Source organism: Heteronotia binoei, chromosome 1, assembly GCF_032191835.1.
Source record: "Heteronotia binoei isolate CCM8104 ecotype False Entrance Well chromosome 1, APGP_CSIRO_Hbin_v1, whole genome shotgun sequence".
NCBI lineage: Eukaryota > Metazoa > Chordata > Lepidosauria > Squamata > Gekkonidae > Heteronotia > Heteronotia binoei.
In genome coordinates this window covers 228008812-228035797 of record NC_083223.1, presented here as the reverse complement: position 1 = coordinate 228035797, position 26986 = coordinate 228008812, and the positions used below count along the sequence as shown (strand labels likewise).

The window sequence follows — 26986 nt, the reverse complement described above, 5'->3', positions numbered from 1 at the left end:
AAAGGACCTAACACCCAGCCCTCTGCACACTCTTTTGCAATCTTTTCCCTAACTATATGCTCCAGGCCCTGAACTGAACGCAAATTGGGCACCCTGACAGGGCCCCTTGGGCCTTGAAACGGGATCCTAAACCCAAAAGTAAAACCCTCAGACAAGTATACCTTGTCTGCTGGCTTAGAGTAGTCAGTAAGGAGCTCCTTAAGTACCCTCAGATGAAAGGAACTGGGCCCCATTTCCAGCTTGCTGTCCAGTGCCGCCTGGTCGCTTATTACTGCTTTTGAGCTTGAACTTGTTGCAAGCAGAGAAGGCTTGCACCCCACCACACAGTGGGCATTCAGGTTTGAATTTACAGGCCTTCCTCGTGCAGACGCCTTGGGAAGTATACTCCCAGCAGAGCAGTCAGGGTTGAATCGACTGCCCTGCTGACATGTGGAGTCCCTGCGTGTTCGCCTGCTTGCTAATTAGGTGGCCACTATCAGACCTATCACCTGCATTGGGCTTAGCAGGAGACATCAACTGCAGCCACAGCTGCTGGTTGATTTGGTCCCAAGGAATGTTGGGATTAAGGGTTGCCCTCATTCAAAACTCCTCGTCATACTGCAGCCACGCAGCACCTGAGAAGTCCATGTACACCTTATAAATAATGTCACAATACTGAAATAACGGTGCAGCCCATAAAGGCTGGGCACGTGCTATAACACCGGCGTATATTAAAAACCCAGGCAGCCAATTAGCTCATGTCCTATCGACCTTCCTCCATTTCAGCTTTTCTTTATCCTTCTCATCGAGTTCCTCCTTGTCTTTCTTCTCCAACTCACGATAGGGAAGGCTAAAGGCATCCACATACTCGCCCCTTAATATCTTTTTGTGCGTGGCCACCGTAAGGTGGTCACCCAGTGGCATAACAGTGTCACCAAAAGGGTGATACTGGAAACGGATGGTCCCATAAGAAGCCAGGGTGAACCCCCATGGCCCCCACTAGTTGCAGGGCCAGGTCTGAGGTTATTGTGTTTGAGGAAACTGCCCCCACTAGTTGCAGGGCCAGGCCTGAGGCCATTGTGTTTGATGAAACTGCCCCCAGGGCAACGATCCAGTCAGTGCCTGCTGGATCAAAGTGTCAGGAGCGAGGCCCTGAGGTCCAGCTTGCACGGGTACCTGATTGTGGCTCCATGGGGGCCACTGCCTTAGCCCCTGCCATGTAGCCGCCACAGCACTCCACTCACCCCCTGAGCCACGCCCAAGCCCTGGGAGCCCGGCAGGCTCACATAAGCAGGTTGCCAATGGCCACATCCCACTTGGCGCAGCCCCGCACCTACCTTCAAACTCAACTGGCACCACCATCAAAGCTACAGGGGAGGCTCCTGCTTTGCCCACACTGGGCCCTGCGTCCTGGGGAATGGCCTCTTCAACTGGGAGCAGATCTTCTTCCTTCTCATCCTGCTGCTCCTTGGTGCCCTGGTTCTGTCATGCAGCCTTTCCCTATAGAGCAGAAAGCCTGGCCAGTACCTCCTTTTCAAACACCCTGGTTGAAGTTCTGGCGGCCTTTCAACCCCTTTCCAATGTAGAAGGCCCTCCGCCCAGGCCCCTGTCCTGCTCTAAGGCTACCAACTGATCAATGGTGGCCTGTCTGGTAATTGCCTCTTTGTCCTCCTCTACTGGTTGTGGGGAGGGTCAGGTCTGGCCCACATAGCAGACGTCCTAAGGGGCTGCTTACCCTTGGGCAGGCCTTGCCCCTCCTTCAGCCCCATCTCGAACTGTAGTGTATGGCGTTCGTAGAACGCCATCATTCCAGACAGCGCAACCATCTCGTTATGACGTACCATCGATAAAGCGTTAGTCCGCTAAAGCCGCGGAGGCAAAGGTGACAACCCGATGCCTCCGCGAAGAGCGCTGGTCATCCGCCAATCACAGCGAGTGGCGGGAAATATGGCTGGCCAGCATTGGACTGGCCAGCAGGGTGAATAGTTCCGGATCTGTATATATGCGGGACCCGGCCCGCGTGTTCTCTCTCTTACCTCGTGTTTGTACCATGCAATAAACTATGTTGCCCTACGCGCGTCTCCCAGACTGGTACATAACAGTGGCGACGAAGGTGGGATTTTAGTCCTTCGACAAGGGCTACGAAGGAGACGCCCGGGCAACTCGTCGTCCCATCGCTTCATCGCTGTATCGCTACTTCGCAACGACCGCCGCCATGACCAGTACCAGCGGGAACACCGGTCACATCGAAGCTTTCGACCACACGAAGCCCGAGGGATGGGAATCCTATTCGGAGAGAGTCGATTGCTACCTGAGGGCGAATCGAGTAACCGAGGACGGCATGAAGCGGGACGTGCTCCTGAGCGTCTGCGGGGCCGCCACCTTTGAGATCGCAAAGGGTCTCTCGGCGCCCGCCCGCCTCACGGAGAAAACGTACACGGAGGTCGTCCGCCTCCTCACGGGCCATTTCCTGCCGCAGCCGTCGCGGGTGGCCCGACGGTTCCTCTTCCACAAGAGGGACCAGGCCCAGGGAGAATCCGCTGCAGACTACCTGGCCGCCCTGCGCCAGATCGCCGGAAGCTGCAACTTCCCGAATTTGGAAGAGACCTTGGCCGACCGGTTCGCTTGGGGCCTCCGCGACGAGAGGCTCCAGCAAAAGCTCTTCGCAAAGGAAGAGCTCACGCTTCAGGGCGCCTTCAGCGAGGCCGTGGCCTTCGAGCGCGCCTCCCGGACGTTCTCCAGGGCCAAGTCGGAAGCCGTCCACCACGAGGAGCTGGACCCCCATCACCCGGACGAAGGAGAAGCGCTCCAGATGCACCGCTCGGCAAGACCAGCCTCCCGAGCCCCACCGCGGCCCCGGGCGAACGAAAGATCGAACCAACGCAACAACGAAGGAGCGAACTGCGCCAGTTGCGGCGACCCCCACGACCGGCGGGACTGCAAGTACAGGACCTGGGACTGCAGGAGCTGCGGGAAGACCGGTCACATAGCGCGGGCTTGCCGAGCCAAGCCCCACCGCCCGCGGCCAACCACGCACCACGAGGCCGCTGAGTTCCACTCCACGGCCTCCACCACGCTACAGGTACTGAACCTGCCCCTGGCCACCCCCAACAAGATTAAGGTGTCGGTCCGCATAGAGGGGGCCCCCTGCCTCATGGAGGTGGACTCGGGCTCCTCCATCTCCATAATTGCGGAGGAGACCCTGAGGCGGTTACACCCCGGCTACAAGAGACAGCTACGGTCGGCCGACTTTGTACTGCGGGACTTCCAGAAAAACCCGGTCCAGATCGCGGGGTGGGCGAGGGTGCGCGTGGAGCGAGGGTCTTTCAGAGGCCCGCTAGATATCCTGGTAGTCAAGCGACCACTGGCGACCCTGTTGGGCCTCACGTGGTTCGGCCCCTTAGGAATCAGAGTTGAGGTGTCACAAACGACCATGGCCGGGGGGTTCGGGGAGGTGTGCCGAGAATTCCCAGAGGTTTTTGACGGGTCGTTGGGTAGCTACAAGGGCCCGGCCATCTCCCTGCCGCTCGACCCCACGGTCAGACCAACCCGGCTTAAGGCAAGGAGAGTCCCCTTCACCCTAAAACCTAAAATCGAGGCTGAGCTGGACCGCCTAGTAGCACAAGGGGTCCTAGAGCCGGTCGATTACGCCATGTGGGAAACCCCCATAGTGACTCCGGTTAAACCGAATGGGGACGTGAGGATTTGTGCCGACTACAAGTGCACAATCAACAAGGCGCTCCAGGATAACCCCTACCCAGTGCCGGTTGTTAGCCACGTCCTGGCCGCCCTTGCGGGGTCCAAAATTTTCGGGAAGCTGGACTTGGCACAAGCCTACCAGCAGCTTCCGGTGGACGCCAAAACGGCCGAGGCACAGACGATTGTGACCCATAGGGGGGCGTTCAAGGTGAACCGGCTACAGTTTGGGGTCAGCGTAGCTCCGGGGATCTTCCAGAGTATAATGGACGCTCTCCTCAAAGGGATCCCAGGAGTCCAGCCCTTTTTCGACGACGTTTTAATCGCCGCCCCGAACCCTGAGGAGTTCAGCAACCGTCTCAGGGAGGTGCTCCGTCGTTTCCAAACCGCTGGACTCAAGGTGAAGAGGGAGAAGTGTTTGCTGGGGGTACCGCGGGTGGAGTTCCTAGGATTCGCCGTGGACGCAGAGGGAATCCACCCGACCGAGGAGAAAACCAGGGCCATCGTACAAGCCCCAGCCCCCACGAGTAAAGCGGAGCTACAGAGCTTCCTGGGGGTGCTCAACTTTTATCACACGTTCATACCCCACAAAGCGGCCATCGCGGAACCCCTACACCGGTTACTGGACAAAAAAGCTCCTTGGGTGTGGGGGAAGAAGCAAGCCGCTGCGTTCCAGGCAGTGAAGGACGTCCTGGTCTCTAACGCGGTGCTTCACCACTTCGATGAGCGCCTTCCAGTCATTCTGGCATGCGATGCATCGCCGTACGGGGTGGGCGCTGTTCTGGGGCACCAACTATCGGACGGCCGGGAGGTACCGGTCGCCTACTATTCCCGCACCTTAACGTCAGCGGAGCGTAATTACGCTCAAATAGATAAGGAAGCCCTGGCGATCGTAGCGGGGGTTCACAAATTTAACGATTATTTGTATGGTCGCAAGTTCACGATAGCGACCGACCACAAGCCTCTCTTGGGTCTGCTAGCCCCCGACCGGCAAACCCCCCCAAATCCTGTCTCAGAGGGTGCTGAGATGGAACCAATTCTTAAATTCATACACCTACACACTGGTACACAGGGCGGGCAAGGCAATGGGCCACGCCGATGCCCTCAGTCGTTTACCACTGCCGGACACGGGGCCCGACCCAGCACCAGCCCACCAGGTGATGTCAATAGAGGCACTCCCTGACCAGCCCATACACGCTGCCGAAGTGGCAAAGGCCACAGGGAAAGACAAAACCCTAGCGAGGGTGCTCGACTGGGTGGTGAGGGGGTGGCCAGAGAGGGACCTGGGGGGAGAGTTCAAACCGTACAAAATGAGGCGGGAGGAACTCGCAGCCCACAAGGGGTGCCTGCTATGGGGGAGCCGGGTGGTGGTTCCCCCTCCCCTTCAGAAAAGGGTCCTAGCATCACTACATGAAACGCACCCGGGCATGGTGAGGATGAAGGCCCTAGCCAGGAGCTATGTGTGGTGGCCGGGAATGGATGGAGAAATAGAGGACTGGGTCCGGAGATGCAGTGCGTGCCAGGAATCGCGGCCGGACCCACCCAGCGCCCCGGCCACAAGGTGGGAAACCACTAGGAAACCCTGGTCCAGGCTCCACATAGACTTCGCGGGGCCGTTCCAGGGGCAGATATTCCTTATAATCGTGGATGCATACACAAAATGGTTAGAGGTCCTCCCTGTAGCATCCACCTCCTCGGCAGCCGCCATCCGAGCCCTGCGCCGGGTCCTATGCACCCACGGCATCCCAGACACCCTGGTCTCGGACAACGGGGCCGCCTTCACCTCGGGAGAGTTTCAGGCTTTCCTTCAGAGGTACCTCATAAGGCACATCAGGTCGGCCCCCTTTCACCCCGCCACCAACGGCCAGGCCGAGCGGATGGTCCGCACTACCAAAGAGGCCCTGGGCAGGATCGTGCAGGGCGACTGGGATCACAGGCTGGCCGCATTCCTTTTTGACAACAGGGTCATCCCAAACCCAGCCACAGGGGTCAGTCCAGCTGAGCTCCTCATGGGGCGCAAGCTCACCACAAGGCTGGACAGGCTGCACCCCGACCGGGCCGCTGACACACGAGGGTCCCCCGAGGTCCGCGAGGCAGCCAGGGGGTTCTTTGCCGGGGATCCAGTGTTCGCCCGCAACTACGCCGCGGGACCCGAATGGGTGGCTGGGCGGGTGCTACGGGTCGTGGGCTCCCGTCACTATGAAGTATCCACTGAGGGGGGCCAGATCCTACGCCGGCACATCGACCAGATGCGCCGCAGGACCCTACCCGAAGCACCCACAGAAACAAGAGGGGCAGCCCAACCCGAGGAGCCTACCACAACCCCGCCGCCATCCATGTCGCTGCCGCCTCCTACAGAAGCCAACCAAGCCCCCGAACTCGCCCCGCAACCCTCGGATGCTCAGGCTCCCGAGGAGACGCCGGGGCCCGAAGTCATCACGACTCCGCAAGCCACCCCACGACGTTCGACTCGAGAGCGCCGGCCTCCCACCTACCTACAGGACTATGTTACTAACTGAGGGGGGAGGGGTGTAGTGTATGGCGTTCGTAGAATGCCATCATTCCAGACAGCACAACCATTTCGTTATGACGTACCATCGATAAAGCGTTAGTCCGCTAAAGCCGCGGAGGCAAAGGTGACAACCCGATGCCTCCGCGAAGAGTGCTGGTCATCCGCCAATCACAGCGAGTGGCGGGAAATATGGCTGGCCAGCATTGGACTGGCCAGCAGGGTGAATAGTTCCGGATCTGTATATATGCGGGACCCGGCCCGCGTGTTCTCTCTCTTACCTCGTGTTTGTACCATGCAATAAACTATGTTGCCCTACGCGCGTCTCCCAGACTGGTACATAACACGAACCAACCGGGGTGGGGGGGGGTCCCTTAAATATGGCAAGAGTTTATGAAGGCACACTGCCTCCCAGGGTTTGCTGATCGCTCCTAAGAGGAGACCCAGGGAGGTGGGCGAGGGGGGGGAAGGAGTGAGCAAAAGCCGTGCTGCGCCTTCCCCCCAACCAGGAATACACCCAACCGCTGAGTGTTGACCACCGTCGAGCCACCAGCAGGAAGCTGCAACCAGGAGGAATTATAAGGGAAGGGGGGGAAGGCTGCGCTGCACTTGCTGCCCGATCAAGAACCACACACCCCCACAAAAACACCGGCCACCTTGACTGCTGCCGTTGCGCCGCCAGGAAGCCAAACGCCAGCCGGGATCCCTCGCCACAAATGCCGCCTTCACGCCAGAGCCACCGCTGCTCTTCTCTCGCCGCCTGCAATGCTCCTGGGCCTCCAGGAGGATTGCTCGAGGCGTCCTTCCCCAACTGAGAAGCTCTGAGCAACTGCGTGCTCAGGGGCGGGGCTGGGGCTTATGAAGCTCCTTGCCCACCCCGAATCCCCAGATGGCCGGGAAAGGCCGTTAGCCTCGTCTCCATCCGGGGAGGCAAACGCGGCCCTCGGCCACAGCCGCGATTGCGGCGCAGCCGGGGGGACTGAATTACCTTAGATTTCTGTCACCTCCTCATTCTATTGTGTGTGTAAACTAGGGGCCTAAAGTACAATAACACCTTCCCCTCCTTATTTCTGCTACTGGTTCTCACAAACACTCTTCCTTTATTTTTAAGCCAATGTTGTGTTTTAATGGTTGTCAGTTCAGAATTAGTGAACTCTTTGAAGCTGGCATTTCGCATGTGTTTGTACTATTGGCATTTTCGACAAATGCAGAGGTCATTTGGGCTTATCTTTCCATTTTCTTGACAGAGAAATCTCTCAGAATGATGTCTTGCAAAAGATAGAATCGAATGTGTTCTGCAACCTTCCCAGTCTCCTGGAAATGTGAGTAAATAAATACGAAAAGAGGGTAGAGATGCTATAAGTAAGGATGAGGCCGAATTTCCCAAGGTGTCTGGTTTGATATAAATATCCCCACTTTGATTTACTTTAATTTCTCACTTGTGCAAAAAAGCAATTGTATGACTTTTCGCACCAGTTTATCTTTTCTTGTGCTAATTTTTTTCCATTGCAGTGGCAAATGAGATCCCATGTAAATCACTGTAACTGATGCACATTGGGCAACCTCATGTCAACTAAAGTGATGGGATCTGCACCATTGGTGAACAGAAGAAGAGCCCTGCAGAATCAGATCAGTGGTCCATCTGGGTCCAGTATCTTGTTTCACAGAGTGGCTAACCAGTTGCCCTAGTGGGCCAACAAACAGGGCTTATTCAGAGGTTTATTGTCTTTGAATGTGAAGGCTCCCTTTAATCACAAGGGTTAATAGCCACTGATGGAAGTATCCTCCATTAATCTGTGTCACCCCCTTTAAAGCCATATGTCTACATGGCTATCACTTCATTCTCTGGTAGTGAATTCCACACTGTAATTATTCATTGAGTAAAGAAGCAGTTCACTTTATCTTTTCTGAATTTATTGTCTAACAACTTCATTGGTGGCCATGTAAAAGGGAAAAAACTCTTAATCCACTGTCTTAGCCTTTTGTCACACAAAAGGTGTGCTGACCCTTTAATCATCTTGGTTGATCTCTTCACTTTTTCCAGATCTGTAATATCTTTTTAAAGATATGGCAAACAGAACTGTAAGCAATATTCCAAATGATACCATAAATCCATACAAAACCATTACAATATTGGCTATCTTATTTTTAATCACATTCCTAATGATCACCAACACACTAAACTGGCATTTCCACTGAATTGTCCAGCACAACTCCAAAATTTCTTTCCCTTTCTGTCTCTGCCAGTTCAGATTACATCAGCATATATTTGAAATTAGGATTTTTGTTCCAGTGTGCATCACCTTATGCTTACCTATGTTGAACTTAATGAGGTTGGGAAAGCACTGAGAAGTGATTGTATGAATCTGATGGGAGTGGGACCCTCTTGTTGCCCATTCACCCAACTTAGACAACTCCAGGAACTTTTAACAATCTACCTTGGGTTTTGCCATCCTGAAAAAAACTTGGCCACTACACCACTTACTCCCAATTCCAAATCATTGATAAATAATAACACTGGTGCCAAAACTGATTCTTGTGGGGTCTGACTGCTCATTTCCCTTCATTGTGAAAATTGTCCATTTATTTCTACTCACAGATTCCTGTCAGTTTTCAAAAACAAATTTCTAGTACATAAAAGGGCCTGTGTTGTGTCCCATGGTAGCTAAGCTTACTTAGAAAACTTTGGTGAGATATCTTGTCAGAAAACTTCGGAAGTCTAAATATACAATATCTACTGGACCACTTGCTTAATAACTTTCTCAAAGAATTCCTAGAGGCTGTTACAGCAGGGCTTTCTTTTTCAGAAGCCAAGCTGATTTACCCACAGCAGGCTTTAGAACATAAGAACATAAGAGAAGCCATGTTGGATCAGGCCAACGGCCCATCAAGTCCAACACTCTGTGTCACACAGTGGCAAAAAAAATTTATATACACACATACACTGTGGCTAATAGCCACTGATGGACCTGTGCTCCATATTTTTATCTAAACCCTTCTTGAAGGTGGCTATACTTGTGGCCGCCACCACCTCCTGTGGCAGTGAATTCCACATGTTAATCACCCTTTGGGTGAAGAAGTACTTCCTTTTATCCGTTTTAACCTGTCTGCTCAGCAATTTCATCGAATGCCCACGAGTTCTTGTATTGTGAGAAAGGAAGAAAAGTACTTCTTTCTCTACTTTCTCCATCCCATGCATTATCTTGTAAACCTCTATCATGTCACCCCGCAGTCGATGGTTTAATAATTCTGTCTTTAGCAGCAGTTTCTACTAATTTTTCCAGAACAGATATTAGGCTAACTGACCTGTAACTTCCTGAATCTCTGGGCCTCTTTTTTATAATAAGCATAGCATCTACTACTTTCCAGTCCTCCAGTACGGAGGCTGATTTTGACTACAACTTAGGTTGTAGCCAAAATCAGCCTCCATACTGGAGGACTGGAAAGTAGCAGATGCTATGCTTATTATAAAAAAGAGGTCCTATACATATACTAGTTAGAAGATCAGCAGCTTCATATCTGGGCTCCCTAAGGATCGTTGGTAGTACAGCATCTGGACTCAGAGACTTATTAGTTTTAAATTTGCCTAGTTGTGCTAAAGCCTCAATTCTTATCACCTCTGTTCAATTCAGTACTATGTTAGGTCACTAACCAAGAAAAAGATCTGGGTATCAGGGTGGACACCTGAAGAAAACCATTAACTCAGTGTGTGGCAATTGTGAAAAAATTAAATTCCATACTAGCCATTACTAGAAAAGAACTGAAAACAAAAACTCTAGTCCTTAACAGTTCCAGTTTCAATGAGCGTTTTTGAATTTTTTTTTGCAGAAAAATTGAGAAGGCAGTCAATCTTGAAATTATTGAGCAAAATGCCTTCCAGAATCTCCCCAGCCTCAAGTACCTGTAAGTATCTGAGACTTTGTTGTTGTATCATTACTCCTTGTAACAGGTCTTTTCACACAGTCTTGATGGGGAACACAATAATTGCACATGTTGCACAATTACTGTTGTTGTCGTCCCTTAAGATTGCAATTTAAATGAGGATGTAGCCTGTTTTTCTAGTGCTATTTTGTTGTGAAAATGTGATTTGTAAATCCAGCAACTAGCAATTCCAGTGATGCTGGGAGTGCACTGAGCAGTGTTTGTATGAATCTGATGGGATCCTCTTGGGTTTTGCTGATGACATCTCATAACACATTTTGTCCTCCTTCACCTTCCCTGCAAGTATCTTGTGTTGTTAGTTTTAAAGCATTTGGTATTGGTTTGAATGGATTCTGTGAGCAGAACTCAGAATTACAAAGAATACCTATCACTAAAAACAAATGTAGCAGTGTTTTTAAACAGTGATGATAAGACAATCCTTCCCCCATGTCAGGAAGAAGCCACTTTTTAAGTACCTTTTTTGCTTTTTAACAGTCTGAATTGAGTCCTATGATTTGCCAGTGGAAGGTGCTGATAGTTGAGGATATTTCCCACGTTGCCCTACCTTCAACAGACCATTCTGACACCAAAAATATTTATGATTCTCAGGTCCCATGTTAATAGCCACAGGTCACGAGGCTACAGCGAGGAATGGAGATAAAATTGCCCTCTGCCTCTTCTCTTAGTGCACCTCCATTGATAGAACACAGAGGAGAAGGTGATTTCTCCCCCTTCCTACTCTTTACTGCACCCTTGTGACTGGAGTGGCTATTCCATGACCCACAAATAATTTTTTCCTGGGGGAAAAAGGACTATCCATGGATCATGGAATCTACTCTTCTGTTTAGTTCTTTGAGCCCCATGTACATGTCTTCGTCTATGCTAGAGTGAACCTCTGGTCTGCCTTTATTTATCATCTATCTATTGCAGCTTCTCCACCCTTTTCCCAGAAAGCTTGTAGTAACATACATGGTTCTTTCCTCCTCATAACAACCCCATCTGGGGTGTGAGTGATTAGCACAGAGTCACCTGGGAAGTGTTTTGGCTGAATGGAGATCTGGACCAGGGTCTCCTGAATACTAATCTGACATGCTCACCTCTACACCACAGTGACTCCATTAGTTTTCTACAGGGGATGGACAACAACAGTATGTGTGTATGTACTGAACTACTTATATCCCATTTTTCCAAGAAAATGCTCAAAACAGCTCACAAAATTTAATTGCAAGATTTTTAACATTTTTAAAAAATGGAAACAGAATAACAGTTGGTTAGAACAAAGCAGCTAAGCCCAAATGAGGAGTTATGCCAAGGGATCAGAAGATAAAAAGGTATTTGCAAGAGCACCCAGGGCCAGCCCTAGACTATCTGGCACCCTAGGCAAGGCTAACTTCTGCCTGCCGCTGCACTGAGAACCAGTTTTCAAAAACAGATGAATTGTGGGGGAAATGAAAAGCTCAGAACTTGAAATTGCTCCCTGACCTGGATAGCCCCGGCGAGCCTGATCTTGTCAGATCTCGGAAGCTGAGCAGGGCCAACTCCGGCAAGTATTTGGATGGGAGACCTCCTTGGAATAACAAAGTTGGGAGGGCAGGCTCTATTCAGCCACCTTTCTGAGTATCCTCCAGGCTCCCAGTAGAGGTCAGTCACCAGAGGTTGACTGCCAGGTGTACATGTGCACACACCCAACCCCCCAAAAGAAACCAACTTGAAATTGCTACTTTTAAAAAATAACTGTGAGAACAAGTAATACAACAATCCTTCATTTCTTTCTCAAACAGAAAACAGTCTTAGCACACAAATCACAGATCATTTTGTATAATCCTGGGTTCAAAAGCTTGGCCAGCCATTAAGCTTGCAAAATGACCTCAGGAGTTTCATGCCCACAGGCTAACCCGGCCTCTGATTCACCAGGACTATAATAATCTTCAAGCTCCCCAGTGAAAGCTCACATGCAAATATATAAATCAGCTGTGCTTTGGTGTATCAAACATGCATGCACTGGATGGCTGTCTGCACTTTCCTGAAGCACCTTTACAAAAAAAAAATCTGAACCCCAAATGCTGCTAAGATCAACTCCCTCCCCATTATCACCCAGATATTATTTTCCCTCAGTCGGGAAAGACATTCCACTCCTCTTTCCTCAGCCAATGGCATTCCACAAACTTTTTTTTTTTTTTTAGTTTTCTAGGGTCTGTGAGCTTTTCTCTGATCCCAGGGCATCTGCCTAGCCAGATGTTTTTAAAAGGAGGGAGTTTGGTTGCAGCAAGGGAATTTTGGCTAGGTTTTTGGAGCCCAACATAGCTAGCCTGGAAGAACGGATCACTGCACTGCATTCAACCAAGCCCTTAGAAAGCAGCAGGGTTTTTTTGAGGGGTAAGGGGGTGCAGAAGTGTGTGCAGATTGGATTCCCCATACTAGGAATGTCCAACATTTAAGGACAGGGTCTCAGATCCTCAATGGCAACCAATTTCTACCAGAGACTTGTATTTTAAACTGGCCACGCAATGGCTCCCCACCCCCACCTTTCAATCCTACACAAGCTCTTGAACTCCACTGAGGGAGGTTCAGGTAGAGGCCATCCTTTGGGACCCTCAACTTGGCAGAAAGGGCCAGGGCACAATTTTTAAGGGGTCTTCAGGATTGCAGCTATACTCTGATAATGCAGACAGCCCCTTCCCCAGCCTGACCCCAACTCACCAGAAGAAGGCTGGCCACCAAGGTGGCTGGGTGAGCGGCAGCACCCATGGCTGTGGGCAGGCACTGCTTCTTGGGTGGTGGGGCACTGCTGCTGGGGTGGCGAGGGGTGTGCCTTACCCACCATGGGAGGAGCTGCGCATAGCAGCCCAGCTGCCCCGTGGCCAAGCAGGGAACGGAGGAGGACAAGGGCAGAGAGTTCAGCCAGCAGCACCCACCTGGGGAGTGCTGCCAGGGGCCGTGGCAGCAGTCCAGGCCTGGGGTGCAGCTGATGGAGCTCAGCCAATGAAGGAGGAGCCTGGGCTGTGCTCTTTTCCCAGCCAGCTCCAGAATGGCCAGGTAAGAAGGAGGAGTGCCGGAGTGAGGCCAGGGCTGAGGGGCAGGTGGGTGGTGCGCATGTGGTCTGGGCAGAGACAGGCCGGCACAGCTCCCTTTGTTGCATCACCGGCTCTGGAGCCCTGCAGCCCTCTGGGGCAAAAGGCCAAGTCACATAAGTGGAACTCAGTTCAGTGCCCCTGAGGGCTAGTGCCCTAGGCAACCACCTAATTTGCCTAGTGGCAGGGACGGCCCTGAGAGAACCTGATAGACCTCTCAAGGGTATGGTGCTAGAAAATAAATAGGCCTGATCTCTGATCACTGCCCATCTTACAACAGAAGACAGAGAGATAAAGGAAGAAAGACAGGTTCATAAGGGAAAAGGCAGTTCTTCAGATCCTTAGGCCAAAGCCCTTTTAGGACTGTGCATCAAATGCAACATTTTGAATTGTATATGGAAATAGCCTAGGGACCACTTGCGGCTTATTCCAGTTAGCACTGTTGCTTTAGCATTTTGAACCTGTTTGAGAATCTGAGTGGCTTTCAAAGGCAGCTTTGGATACAGCGTGCTTGACCAAGCCCATCTGACCAGAACTTAGCTAACTGTTGCAAAGTCATACTGCTCCAGGAGGGGGCGCAGCTCTTCAAGGTAAAGATGCCACTTGAACAGCCAGAGATGAAGTGAGACCTTCACCACTGCAGAGCTGCCAACTTGATTCTTTGGGGGAGTGCTTTCCCATCATGCATAGCTTGATAACTAGGGATATACAGATTCTTTTAATTCTGTTCCATTATTATTCTCTGGCTCCAGTTGACTTCCAAGAACAAAGGAGAATCACAGAATGGACTTTGTGCAAAAGGAGGAAAAATGTGTATAGCTTAGAGATTTAGAAATACACTTTTAAAATTAAACCAATGGCTTCCTTGAAAAAAAATATTTTATTTATTTGTATTGCCTTTCCACAAAAACACAAAGACAGCCACTCTCCTGTGCTGTATAAAAAAGAAACCCTTCAAAACTAACCCTTTGTGTGCTAAAAAACATAAGCATTTGAATTTATTTTTTTTTACTCAAAAAGGACTAGCGTTCAAGGATTTTCTTCTTTTTTCCCTTTGGTTTTATGTTAGAAACAGAACAAGAATAATAGAAGCCCACTCAAAGTAGACCTTTGGGAGCCCAAAACATCTTTAAAACACTTTTATTATCTTGTTTGTGTGTTACATAAGAATTCAGTTGTGTTCTTCTGCAACATAAAAAGTAGATGCCCCCTCTCCCCATAGAACACTGGCATTGCAATACTAGAAAGAGTTATACTCTCTAAACCCATTGATTTCAATGGCATTATAAGGGTTATCTCTGCTTAGGATTGCACTGCAAACCTTGTGATCTAGAATCTTTTGTTTGTTTGTTTGTTTACATTGTTGGCACACAACTTAGTTTATTATATTTTTATTTGTATTTCTTTTTCTGCATGCATTCCAAAATCTTAACTCTGGAATAACCCTGGATTCTAATGTTATGAGTTTTATTCCGGTATGTATTTCCACTAACACAGAATCCTCAGATCTGGGGGAGACATTTGGCAGAGGCAGATTTTGTCGGTGTCCTTGCCAGTAGCTCATTCCTTGTACCTAACAGTAACTTTGTTTGTTTAGAATTGAGTTTCAGTTTTTTAACTATTCATTGCCATCTCCAGATATCTGTTCAGAACATGATCTGACCTGATGAAAAGGAGAAGAAAAGCTTGGTAACATGTACTAATGTCACCAAAATCCCCCCTTTGATTTCAGACAGAGGTGTCATGTAGACTTGTGAGAGTCAGTTTGATGTAGTGCTTAAGAGCATGGGTTCTAATCTGGGAGGATTGGGTTTGATTTCCCACTCCTCCACGTGCAGCTGCTGGTGTGATCTTGGGTCAGTCACAAGTTCTCTCAGAGCTGCTCTCTCAAGAGCAGTCCTTGAAAGAGCTCTCTCAACCCCACCTACCTCACAGGGTGTCTGTTGTGGGGAGGGGAAGGGAAAGGAGTATGTAAACTACTCTGATATTCCGAATGAAGGGCAGGGTAAAAATCCAATATCTTCTTCTAAATATTAAACAGCATGGCAGACAAAAAAAGAACTTTGAGTGGGGGTACATTAACATCAGGATGAGAAAGCACAGCAAAAATAGCCAATAAGAAACTCTCCTAAATATATGACTATATGTACCCCTGAGCAATGATATGTATCAAAATATCCTTTCCAACAAATTGTGGGACCTGGACGGGTATTGTGACATAGATGGAGATACATTAATGTTGACCATGTAGGCAGAAAGCTTCTTTCATGCTTACATGAATCTGACTTGGGCATCAGGGCATGTTATCTCTGTATCGGGTATTGCCCTGTTACCTGTGGGTCAGGACTTGGGCAACTATCAGACAAAGGACACCTATTCACCAATCCTGTAGATATGCCAAAAAAGTAATTTCCCCTCTTTCCTCCACTCTCTCTCTCTCTCTCTCTCCAGCCTACACAGCGAACATTTAAACTCTACATTCTGCCATAGATAGAAAACCATTAGCAGTAGTTTCCATTTATATGCAGTGCTGGGTGATGAGCTGCCTCTTAATAAGAATTCATTTGATAGTCAGGCTTAATTCCACATTCATTTAAATAGCATTCTTCACAAAGGATTCAGGTCTCACAACATGTTTGTCACATCTGCTCCCATGGGGGTTTCCATCATAATTCATGGATAATTAAACCCACCCTTAGAATAAAGTATTATCCAAAAATACTCAAGCTGCTGTTAGCACCTGACCTGAATCTAACTGATGTTGATGAATTTAACTTACTTAAACAAAACACCTGATGGGATAATAGTGGGCCAAATCGCAACCTATGTTGACACCAGAGCTAAACACAATGGGGATGGTCTCTGGAGCTGGGGATGGTCTTTGTCCCGGCTAAAGTTGTGTTGTGTATGTAACTGCTTTGGCTGTCTGGCAGTAAAAGTCTTTTGTCCTGGTGAGAAGACGAAATTCACAAGTCCATGGTTCACCTAGACGTCCCCCATTTGCACCTTCAAGACATATCCTGAGTTCATGGGGCTCCTGCTTGGCTCTCATGGCGCCCAGAGAGGCTTGAGATTGTTGTTTCAGGACAACACAGGCATATGGCTTCTAGAATGCTTGATGGCTCTCAGAAACAGGAATGCAATTAGGATCTGCAAGCTGAGCAGTTCAGGAGAGAAGCATGATCTGGAGTCCTTCTCTGTAGAGCATGCATGACTGGGCTCAAGCAAAAAGCTGGCTGGAAATTGGCAAGGAACACTGATGCAGATTCACACAGAATAAATGCCCATATTGAGCTGAAACCCCTGTGATTGACTGGACTCGATCAAGGCTGAGAGTCCAGTGTAGCAGGATACATGTGCTTATGAGGATACATAGCCCATAATAACTAAGATTCCAGGGAATCTGGTACCAGGGCTAGAATGAGCATAGTCAATTAAAGATGGAGGAGGGGGCTTGGGCTTACAAAGGAGTCTCTCAAACAATAGGCTTCATTCAAATGGATATTACCTGATTGGCTGGCTCAGCGAGAGCAACCAATCTGAATGCAGCTGCAAGGAACCTCTCCAACAAAGGGTCTTCATTTGAAGCTCCCAGTACATTGCAGGCAGCCTTAAGCTATTGTCTATGGCAATAGTGGAGGGGCACTTGCTGGCTGACTGCCCAAGCAACAGTTCAGGGCACGTCCTGGCCAGACAGCTTGGGGCTCACTTGCTTGACACTACAGCAAGACAAGGAGGTGAAGTTGTATTGGAATGTAGAAGTGACAGCTGATGCTCCAGGAACCACCAAATTTCTATGAACTTTACCATAGAGATTTCAGGGATTCCTAGGCTGATGACAGGTGGGCAATGTGGGGCAGATAGGAGGCGTTCCAAATTGGGCCGACTCAAAAAGAGCCATTCTGAAGCCTCCACACACTCCCCCACAAGCTGTCCCCATCCTGTCCATGGGGCAACATGGGCATGTTCAGATGCCTGTTGTACACCTTTCCCATCTCTCAACTTGGGTTTTCCCCCATACATTTTCAGTAGTCATGCACGTGCACATGCATATGTGCACATGTGTGTGCATGCGTGCACATGTACGCTCATGGGTGCATGCCTTTTGAACAGTTTTGTTTTTTAAGAAGCCAGATGTGACTTGGGGCAGCTTGGCGGTTTCACAAGGTGCCTCGCTTGCGCCCTTCCACTTCCAGACGCCAATTCTAAACAAAGCTCCCTTTCCCAAAACATCAAGGGGTTGGAGGTGCAAACTTTCACACGGGCTTCAGCTTATCTCTTTCCCCTGAGAAGTTGCCTTGAGGCCAAGCTATCTTTTAACGGCTGCATTCTTTTGTTCCCTGGGAGCATCAACAATGTTTACACATCAATGGCTGTCTCTTTTGATATGCACAGTAACTATATGACAGAAAGATCTTTGGGTTAGTATCAAAAGTCCATAGGGTTAGTATGTTGCAGTTATTAGTCATAAACATTACAGAGCCTGACAGACAGGGGGTGGGGACAGGTTGAACTACCCACCTCCATCACGGACCTAGTGTCATCCATGGCTACGCTAGGACTCTCTCAATTTGTAGCCACACCCACTCACCAGGCCGGGCACATACTGCATTTGATCTTTGCGTCGGGGGTTACAGTGACCCAAATTACTGCTGATGCGGTGCCATGGTCAGACCACTATGCCCTGAAGGCCTGCATGGATGTGCCATCCCAAACCTGTCTAGGTGACGAGCGTATTTTAGCTCACCCAAGGAACCTAATGGACCCACTATGGTTCCAGAGGGAACTGAGGGATTCCTGGCCCCCTGGCGACTCACTCGATGGCATGGTTGAGCTATGGCAAAATCAGCTCACCATGGCCATTGATGAAATTGCTCCTCGGCGTCCTCTCTGCCCCCGTGAAAAGATGGCACCGTGGTATAATGCGGATTTGCGATAGATGAAATGGAGGCTCAGACGACTAGGGAGTCAATGGCGGCAGACTCACAATGAAGCAACCAGAGCATCTTATAGAGAGTATATGAGATCCTATGAGATGGCAGTCAAGGCCACAAAGAAAATTTACTTTGCGGCCAAGATTGCATCCACGAATTCACGCCCGGACAATTATTTAGTATCATTCGGACTCTTACAACTCTGCCACAAGGCAGACCAAACTATAGGGAATTGGAAATAGGCTGTGAGACTTTTGCAACATTCTTCACGGATAAAGTCTCGTTGCTCCACCATGACCTCCCTGCCACAATTGAAACAGTAAATGAACTCAAGACTCCGTGCCTGTTTTGGGGGTCAGCTTTAGACAGTTTTGCAACAATCAGCTTGGAGGAAGTTGACAGAATCCTTGCAACTGTACGCCCAACAACATGCAATTTGGACCCTTGCCCATCCTGGCTGATTAAAGCTTGCCGGATGGAGCTTCAATATCCTGTACGGGATATCGTAAATAAGTCCCTCTTGGATGGGCTTTTTCCAACACCTCTTAAAGAGGCGATAGTCCATCCCCTCTTGAAAAAACCAAGATTAGACCCGGCCGAATTGACGCATTATCGGCCGGTCTCAAATTTACCCTTTTTGGGTAAAATTATCGATAGGGCAGTAGCATTACAGTTGCAGAGCCTCCTGGAGGATGCTTCCATCCTAGACCCACACCAGTCCGGCTTTCACCCGGGCCACAGGACGGAGACGGTGCTGGTCGCGTTAGTAGATGATCTCCAGCGACAACTGGATTGAGGCGGGTCAGCAGTGCTGTTGTTGTTGGACCTGTCAGTGGTGTTCGACATGGTCGACCATCAGTTGCCGGTCCACCACCTCGCTGATGCAGGGATTTAGGGGTTAGCCTTACAATGGCTTTCCTCCTTTCTCTGTGATCGGGGACAAAGGGTGGCGATCGGGGGACGATCGTCCCAGAGGCATCCGCTTAATTGTGGGGTGCCTCAGGGGGCGGTGCTTTCCCCGATGTTGTTTAATATCTACATGCGCCCCCTTGCCCAGATTGTCAGGAGATTTGGGCTGGGTTGCCATCAGTATGCGGATAACACTCAGCTTTATCTGTTGATGGATGGCCAGCCTGCCTCCACCCCGGAAAAACTGGCCCCTGCATTACAAGCTGTGGCGGGGTGGCTCAGGCTGAGTCGTCTGAAGCTGAACCCAACGAAGACAGAAGTCCTTTGTCTGAGCCGTGATGGCCTGGGAAGGGAAATCCCTTTACCAGCCTTTGATGGGGGGCCACTGATATCGGCACCTAAAGTCAAGAGCTTGGGGGTTGCTACTGGAGCCCACATTGGCTATGGAGGCCCAGATAGCAGCCACTGCGAGATCCACCTTTTTCCATCTTAGGCGGGCACGACAGCTGGCACGCTTCCTAGAGCACAGCGACTTAGCAACAGTGATTCATGCTACAGTCACCTCAAGACTAGACTACTGTAATGCCCTCTGCATGGGGCTGCCCATGTCTCAAATCCGGAAGCTGCAGCTGGTGCAGAATGCTGCAGCCAGGCTGTTACTGGGTCTCTCTATTCAGGATCATGTGCAGCCAGGGCTGCGGAGACTGCATTGGCTGCCAATAGTATTCCGGATTCACTACAAGGTGCTGGTTATTACTTTTAAAGCCCTATATGGCCGAGGTCCTGTCTACCTTAGGGACCATCTCTCCCCATGTATTCCCCAGAGGGTACTGAGATCTGGATCACAAAACCTATTAGAAATCCCTGAGCCAAAGGAGGCGAGACTGAAGGTTACCAGAGAACGAGCCTTCTCTATTGCGGCCCCCCACTGGTGGACCCAACTCCCTGATGATGTTTGAGCCTTGCGGGACCTTGCCCAATTCTGCAAGGCTTGTAAAACAACACTTTTTCGTCTGGCCTTCAACTAAAGTGCAGAGCTGCTTAACATCATGGTATGGAACTTAGCACCAAACTGTTTTAAAAAATTGTTCAGTATTTAAAGTGCAATTTTAATTTTAATTGATCTTACTGTAATTGTTTTTATTGCTTTATGGTTTTATTGTTTTATTGTGACTTTAATGTTGTTGTTAGCCGCCCTGAGCCTGCTTCGGCAGGGAGGGCGGGATATAAATGTGAAAAATAAATAAATAAATAAACATGTTACAGAGGAGAATTGGGTCATTCTGTTCTCATACCAAGGATCACCGCCTGCCCACCTCTTCCTTCTCTCCTGTTTTCAATGACTCTGCCAGCCAGTTATGTTCATTTGTTGTGCCAAAGGAACTTCCCCTTACACTGGGTTCCCAAACGCGTGTTTAATAAACTTGACCAGTACATTGCAAAGTTTGAGACCAGTGGCATCTTTAAGTTCAACAAAGTTTTATTCAAAGTATCAGCTTTCATGTGTATGCACAATTCTTCAGATGCAATAGAATGGAGATCACCAGTCCATACATATTGGCATAAATTAGCATACAACATAATGAAGATGTTTAACAGATTCAGTGAATAAACAGGAATAATAAACTTAGTTTATATGGTTATAATTTGTTTGGGTTTAATTCTAGGGAGAAACATATTGAAGGAAATAAATATGTCAAAATTAGAGATGGGTGGGCAAATATATCCTTAATTGTGGCATGCTGAGAGTAATTAACTGAGACCCTGTGATTATTCTCCATCTGTCTCCTCTCAAGCATGGAGGTCACCTTACAGCTTCTTCTTTGTGGTGGGGTGACTGGCTGTATAGAGTTATCTCCCCTGTCCCCAGACCAGAAAAATACATTCCTTTTGGTCCTAGACTCTGTTAAACATATTCATGTGCACACAAAAACTTATACCTTGAATAAGCTTTGTTGGTCTTAAAGAACCAACTGAACTTAACTGGTCTCAAAACTTAGTTCTGCAGCTTCAGACAAACACAGCTACCCACTTTTGACTTGCCAATAACAGTTTGCTTTTTAAAAAAAAAGTTTAACATAGGGTTTAACCTATGCAGTTGGTTGAAATGTTCCCTCTAAACTGCAGAGCCTTGTGAGCAAAAATTCTACTTTATGAGCTAGTGGCATTAAAGTTATGAGCTACTGGCATTAAAGTTGTGAGTTACTGCATAAATTATTGTGCTCTGGGGTCATCCTTCCTGAGCTAAGACAAAAATGTGTGAGCTAGAGGCTAAAAATCTGTGAGCTAGCTCACACTAACTCAGCTTAGAGGGAACACTGGTTGGTTGTACATCTGGCTGTCATTCCATGGATAGGTAGTTACAGGGAAGACAAGCTGACACATCTTTATCCACACAAATATTTTTTTTAAAAATTCCAAAGGTAGAACAGTGGGAGCAATTTTGCTGATAAAAGTTCCAACAAAGTCTCTTTCCTGGCTAAATAGAAATGGTTGGAGTCAGCAGTATGCAGTGGGGGGTTTTGCACATTATTTTTTCTTTCTCTTTGTTCATAGTAATGATAAAATGTTATCTTACAAACCAGAGACATGTAGGTAGGTTGAGGGAGAGCAAAGACAATTTTGCCATGACCTTACGCAGTATTAACTTTGTCCATGGGGCCTGATGTCTTTGGGCAAATCTCCATGTAGAGCTGTTTCCAACTGTAGGATTCTCTTAGATAATACCAAGGAGTGTTGAGCTCTGTCTGCATTTGTATTCTGATCCAAAAGGGCTCTTCTTAAGATTTTATGTTCACTGCTATTGACTTCTTGGAATATTTTTGAGCATTTCAGCCCTGATGGGCCAAAGTCGAGGCAAATTTTTAAGTGCATGGGTGGTTGCATTTTCATTTGTTTGACTTGTAATAATGCAGCAAGCACTTTGATGTTTAACTAGTAATAAGACCTGTTGTGAAGAAAATACAATGGGCTCTAGAAAAAGGCTCTGGGTGAGTGCCCCCCACCCTTGCTGCCTTCCATCCACCCAAGTGAAGGCATGCAATTCCCCCCACACCTGAAGGGGAGCTGATGTTTGTCATCTGGAGAGCAGTTGTAATTCTGAATTATCTCCAGCCCTCACCTGGAGATTGGCAACAGTGGTTCCCCAGAAGGAAATGGCATTGTATCTGTCTGAAATCTTATCGCTCCTCAAACCCCACCCCTTCAATCTCCATGAATTTCCTAACCCGGAGTTGGCAACCATATCTCCTCTTTATCTGTTCCTCTTTCAGCTTTCCATTGCCTTCCCCCTCCCTGCAGCTTCTACATAGGAAAAGGCCAATCTTGCTTCACATTGGTGGGAGGGGGGAGACCAAAGCAGCTTACATCATTCTCCTCTCCCCACTTTGATCTGCACAACCTTGTAAGTTAGGTTAGGCTGAAAGTTTGTGACTGGCCCAAAATCACCCAGCCAGTTTCCACAGCAAAAACCTGGGTCTGGCAGACCCTGCTCTGAAGCCCCCCTCCCCAATTTTGGCTTTCACTCACCTCCTCACCAATGTTTCCTCTAAGCTGCAGAGTCTTGTGAGCAAAAATTCTACTTTGTGAGCTACTGGCATCAAAGTTGTGAGCTACTGCATAAATTATTGGGCTCTGGGGCCATTTTTCCTGAGCTAAGACAAAAAGATGTGAGCTGGAGGTTAAAAATCTGTGAGCTAACTCATGCTAACTCAGCTTAGAGAGAACAGTGCTCCTTACCCTTGCTGTCTTCCCACCCACCCTGCAGCTGAAACAGACATTGGTTTTCCATTCCCCCCACCGCACATGTGTGTGTGTATGTGTCCCTGTGTCTGTGGTGTCTCAAAGCCCTGAAACAGTCCAGAATGCTGAGAAGGAAGAATAATGTGGAGGGTGTGTGTGCAGGCGGACCATGACAACAGTCACACAGTCACTGAAGCACATCATTCCTTTTGTTTGCAGCGCATTGTTGCCACCTTTTCCTGTTATATGCAGTCTTGTGGTGTTTAGCATCAGTGTGAGCTTGTGGAATTTGGGGGCGGGGGGAGGGGGGCTGGAATGGTTGTGTTATAGAGTATTCACCTCAAGGGAGGTATTTTCTGTAGGGGATTTTATCTGATTTCAGTTTTCCATCTTCTCCCCCCCCCCCCTCCCTGCAGCACCTACCTAGTAAAAGGAATCTGGCTCGGCAGTATCCCAGCTTTGAAAAAGCCAATATTTTTTTATTCATGCCGGGGCAGTCACACAATCCCTCACCCCTGCTGCCAGGAGAGGCACCGGCTGCACATGTGCACTAGGAGCACTAGGAGATTGCTCATATGCATGTGGGGCACATGCATTGGGTGCCCTGGCCATTCAGACAGCTGGGAAATTCATCCTACATATGCTTTAGAGATTTGCTACCAGGAAATACCCAGCAGCTATTTAATCCAATCCCAACCTGTCCTAAAACGAGGTAAGGACAGGTGGGACTTGGGAGGCAGATGTATGTATGTGAGCATGCACATTAAATCTGGATGGGGATGTGGCTAGGTCAGGCCAAATCTCTCATGTGATCACACTCGAGGAGTGGGGGGAGATGCATATTCAGATCTTCAGTTGCCATTAAACACAGTAGATTACCTGGGGGCAGTCATTCTCTCATATCCTAACCTACCTCACATGGTTGTGCTGAGGAGTACTAAAAGAGGGAAGAACCATGTATGCCACCCTGAGATCCTTGGAGAAAACTCATGTCTTCCCACTACGTGTGGTTTCACCAATGATATCCAGTACTGGTTTGATGGTTTTGTACCAGTACTGGTTTGACTGGTTTGATGAGAACAATCAAGAGATCCAAGAATTACTGGCAAAAAAGAGATCTGCCTACCAAGCACATCTTGCTCAGCCCTCCTGTCCTGGGAAAAAAGCAACCTTTCGCGCTGCATGTAGCAACCTCCAGCGCAAGCTTCGAGACATTCAGAACGAGTGGTGGACCAAGCTTGCAGAGAGAACCCAGCTGTGTGCAGACACTGGTGATTTAAGAGGGTTCTACGAAGCCCTGAAGGCAGTATATGGCCCATCATATCAGGCTCAGAGTCCCTTGCATAGTGCAGACGGCCAAGTGCTCCTCACAGACAAGGCATCCATATTGAACCGGTGGTCGGAGTATTTTCAGGTTCTCTTCAGTGCCAACCGCGTAGTTCAAGATTCAGCAATCCACCTCACCCCACTTCAACTGGTGAAAACAGAGTTGGATGAGATCCCCACCCTAGAAGAGACTGTTAAAGCCATCAAGCAACTGAAAAGTGGCAAGGCAGCAGGAGTTGATGGAATTCCACCAGAGATCTGGAAGCATGGGGGCACAGTACTACATAGCTCACTTCACAAAGTACTTGTCACCTGCTGGGAACAAGGCAAATTACCACAGGACTTTCGCGATGCAATCATCATCACCCTATACAAGAACAAAGGGGAAAAGTCAGACTGCTCCAACTACCGGGGGATAACCCTGCTCTCCATCGCAGGCAAAATCCTTGCCAGAATACTCCTGAACAGACTGGTGCCCACCATTGCAGAAGAACTCCTCCCAGAGAGCCAGTGCGGCTTCAGAGCTAACAGGAGCACCACCGACATGGTATTTGTTCTCAGGCAGCTCCAAGAGAAATGCAGGGAACAGAACAAGGCTCTGTATGTGACTTTTGTCGACCTTACCAAAGCTTTCGATACCGTTAGCAGGAAAGGCCTGTGGCAAATCTTGGAACGTTTAGGATGTCCCCCAAGGTTCCTCAGCATGATCATCCAGCTACACGAAGACCAGCGAGGCCAAGTCAGACACTGCAACGACCTCTCGGAGCCCTTCCCAATAGGCACAGGTGTAAAGCAAGGCTGCGTTCTCGCGCCAACTCTCTTCACGATCTTCTTTAGCATGATGCTTCAAAGAGCCGCAGTAGATCTAGATGAGGACGATGGTGTCTACATCCGCTATCGCACCGATGGCAGCCTGTTCAACCTGAGGCGACTAAAGGCACACTCCAAGACAATGGAAAAACTCATCCGAGAGCTACTGTTTGCTGATGATGCTGCACTCGTCTCCCACTCGATATCAGCTCTGCAGCATATGACGTCCTGCTTTGCAGAGGCTGCCAAGCTATTCGGTCTAGAAGTTAGTCTGAAGAAGACAGAAGTTCTCCACCAGCCTGCACCCCAGGAAGATTATCACCCTCCCTGCATCACTGTGGGTGAATCAGTTCTGAAGACAGTCCAGCAGTTCAGCTACCTGGGGTGCATCATCTCCTCAGATGCCAAGATCGACAAGGAGATTGACAACAGGCTGGCAAAGGCAAACCGTGCATTTGGCCGACTGCACAAAAGAGTGTGGAGCAACAAGCATCTTCTTCGTGGTCTCTGTGCATTCACACATATGGGTAATCCGCAGGATTGGCCCCGACCTCGGAGAGTTCAAAGCAATCTTGATCGTAGATCTGGCGCGCCTCCCACTTGTCCTGGGAGGAGGCAGCTACTGCGCATGCCTGGACAAGGGGGAGGTGCTTAGCCACTCAGTTTCTTCCTTACCGCCGACCGGATCGCACCTTCCTCGTTGATCTCCAACTTCTTCATTGCAATCTCCAACAATTACCTTCTCTTCGCTTCAATTCTTCATCTTCTACTTCTCCTGGTATCGTATAAAAAAAAAAAAAAAAGCCTTCTCCTACTATTCTTTCTGGACTTTCCCCTCCCTCCCCCCCCCTCCCCGGGCGGATGGAAGGAAGGGACAAGATAATTTTTAAACGCTGTACCAGCTGCTCATCCAAAATCCCCTCGTCCGACGGCCACTCTCTTTGCTTGTTCTGCCTTGGAGAGGCCCACCGTCCAGACTCCTGCGTGCACTGCAGCCAATTTGGCAAACAGGCCCGCAAGAACCGCGCCGCGAGACTCAAGAGCCACCTCATGGAAACCACACTCCGACCGGCCATGCCGCATGGCGGACAACAACAACCCGCGCCATCTTCCCCACACCTCGTGGGAGAGACGCAGTCGGCAGCTTCCGTGGCACAGAGTCCCTGTAAGCCTAAGACCGGCAAGCACTCCAAGAAGTCGGACGACCCCAAAAAGCGCCGCCGTTCTGATTCCGCCCACTCGGACCCGACGGGTAGCGTTAGCTCGAAAAAGCACAAAACCCGCCCTCTCGACTCGGCCTCGAACCCGACCACCAAACCGAAGGCTCCGAACCCGAGCGCCACTGCCTCCGGATCGATGCCGAAGACTCCGACGTCGAAGTCGACGGCAACACCGTCAATCACTCCGTTGGAAATCATCCGCATCTCATCTAAGTCGCCGTCCATTCCGAATTCCCCACCAGACCAGCTGCTGGATACGCACTCTACCGCATCCGTTAGGACCCGGCCTCTCGACCCCACTAGATTCATAGATCTCTCACAGCCAATAGACGCCCACGCGCTCACCAGAGAACCCTCGACCCCGAGAGCTCTCCCGACTAGACCACGATCTCGCAGTCGCAGACGCACCAGGTCCCGCAGTCGCCGACACACCAGGTCCCGCAGTCGCCGCCGCACCAGGTCCCGCAGTCGCCGCCGCACCAGGTCCCGTAGCCGCCGACGCTCCCGCAGCCACCGCAGGGGGAGACACTACTATTACTCTCCATCGAGATCCAGGTCTCCATCCCCACGGAACCGAAGACGGCACCGACGATCACCCTCCTACGATCGCCATTACCACAGCTACCAAGAGTCTCCTCGCTACCGAGATCGCACACACAGACTCCAAACTGCATCGGTCGAACCGCTTCACCACCATGACGACCCTACGAGTCTCGGCGCCGAACCGAAACTCCCATCGCCACTGGGATCCTCACACGCGGCTCCCAAGACAACACCTCAGCCCGACCTGCACCAAGGAACCGACGACGGATCCGAGGAGGAACTCTCCGACTCCGACCATTCTTCGGGTTCGGACCTACAATCCCCAGA

At 49.5% G+C, this 26986-nt stretch overlaps 1 protein-coding gene across 1 annotated transcript in view; it reads left to right on the top strand.

The window, feature by feature from the left end:
• The window catches only part of FSHR (follicle stimulating hormone receptor), a 176347-nt gene that overhangs the window by 92888 nt on the left and 56473 nt on the right, over positions 1 to 26986 (top strand). The window contains exons 3-4 of the mRNA XM_060248918.1: positions 7432 to 7506; positions 10013 to 10087. Of these exons, the coding sequence (XP_060104901.1) occupies positions 7432 to 7506; positions 10013 to 10087 (150 nt within the window). The remainder of the gene's footprint in view (positions 1 to 7431; positions 7507 to 10012; positions 10088 to 26986) is intronic.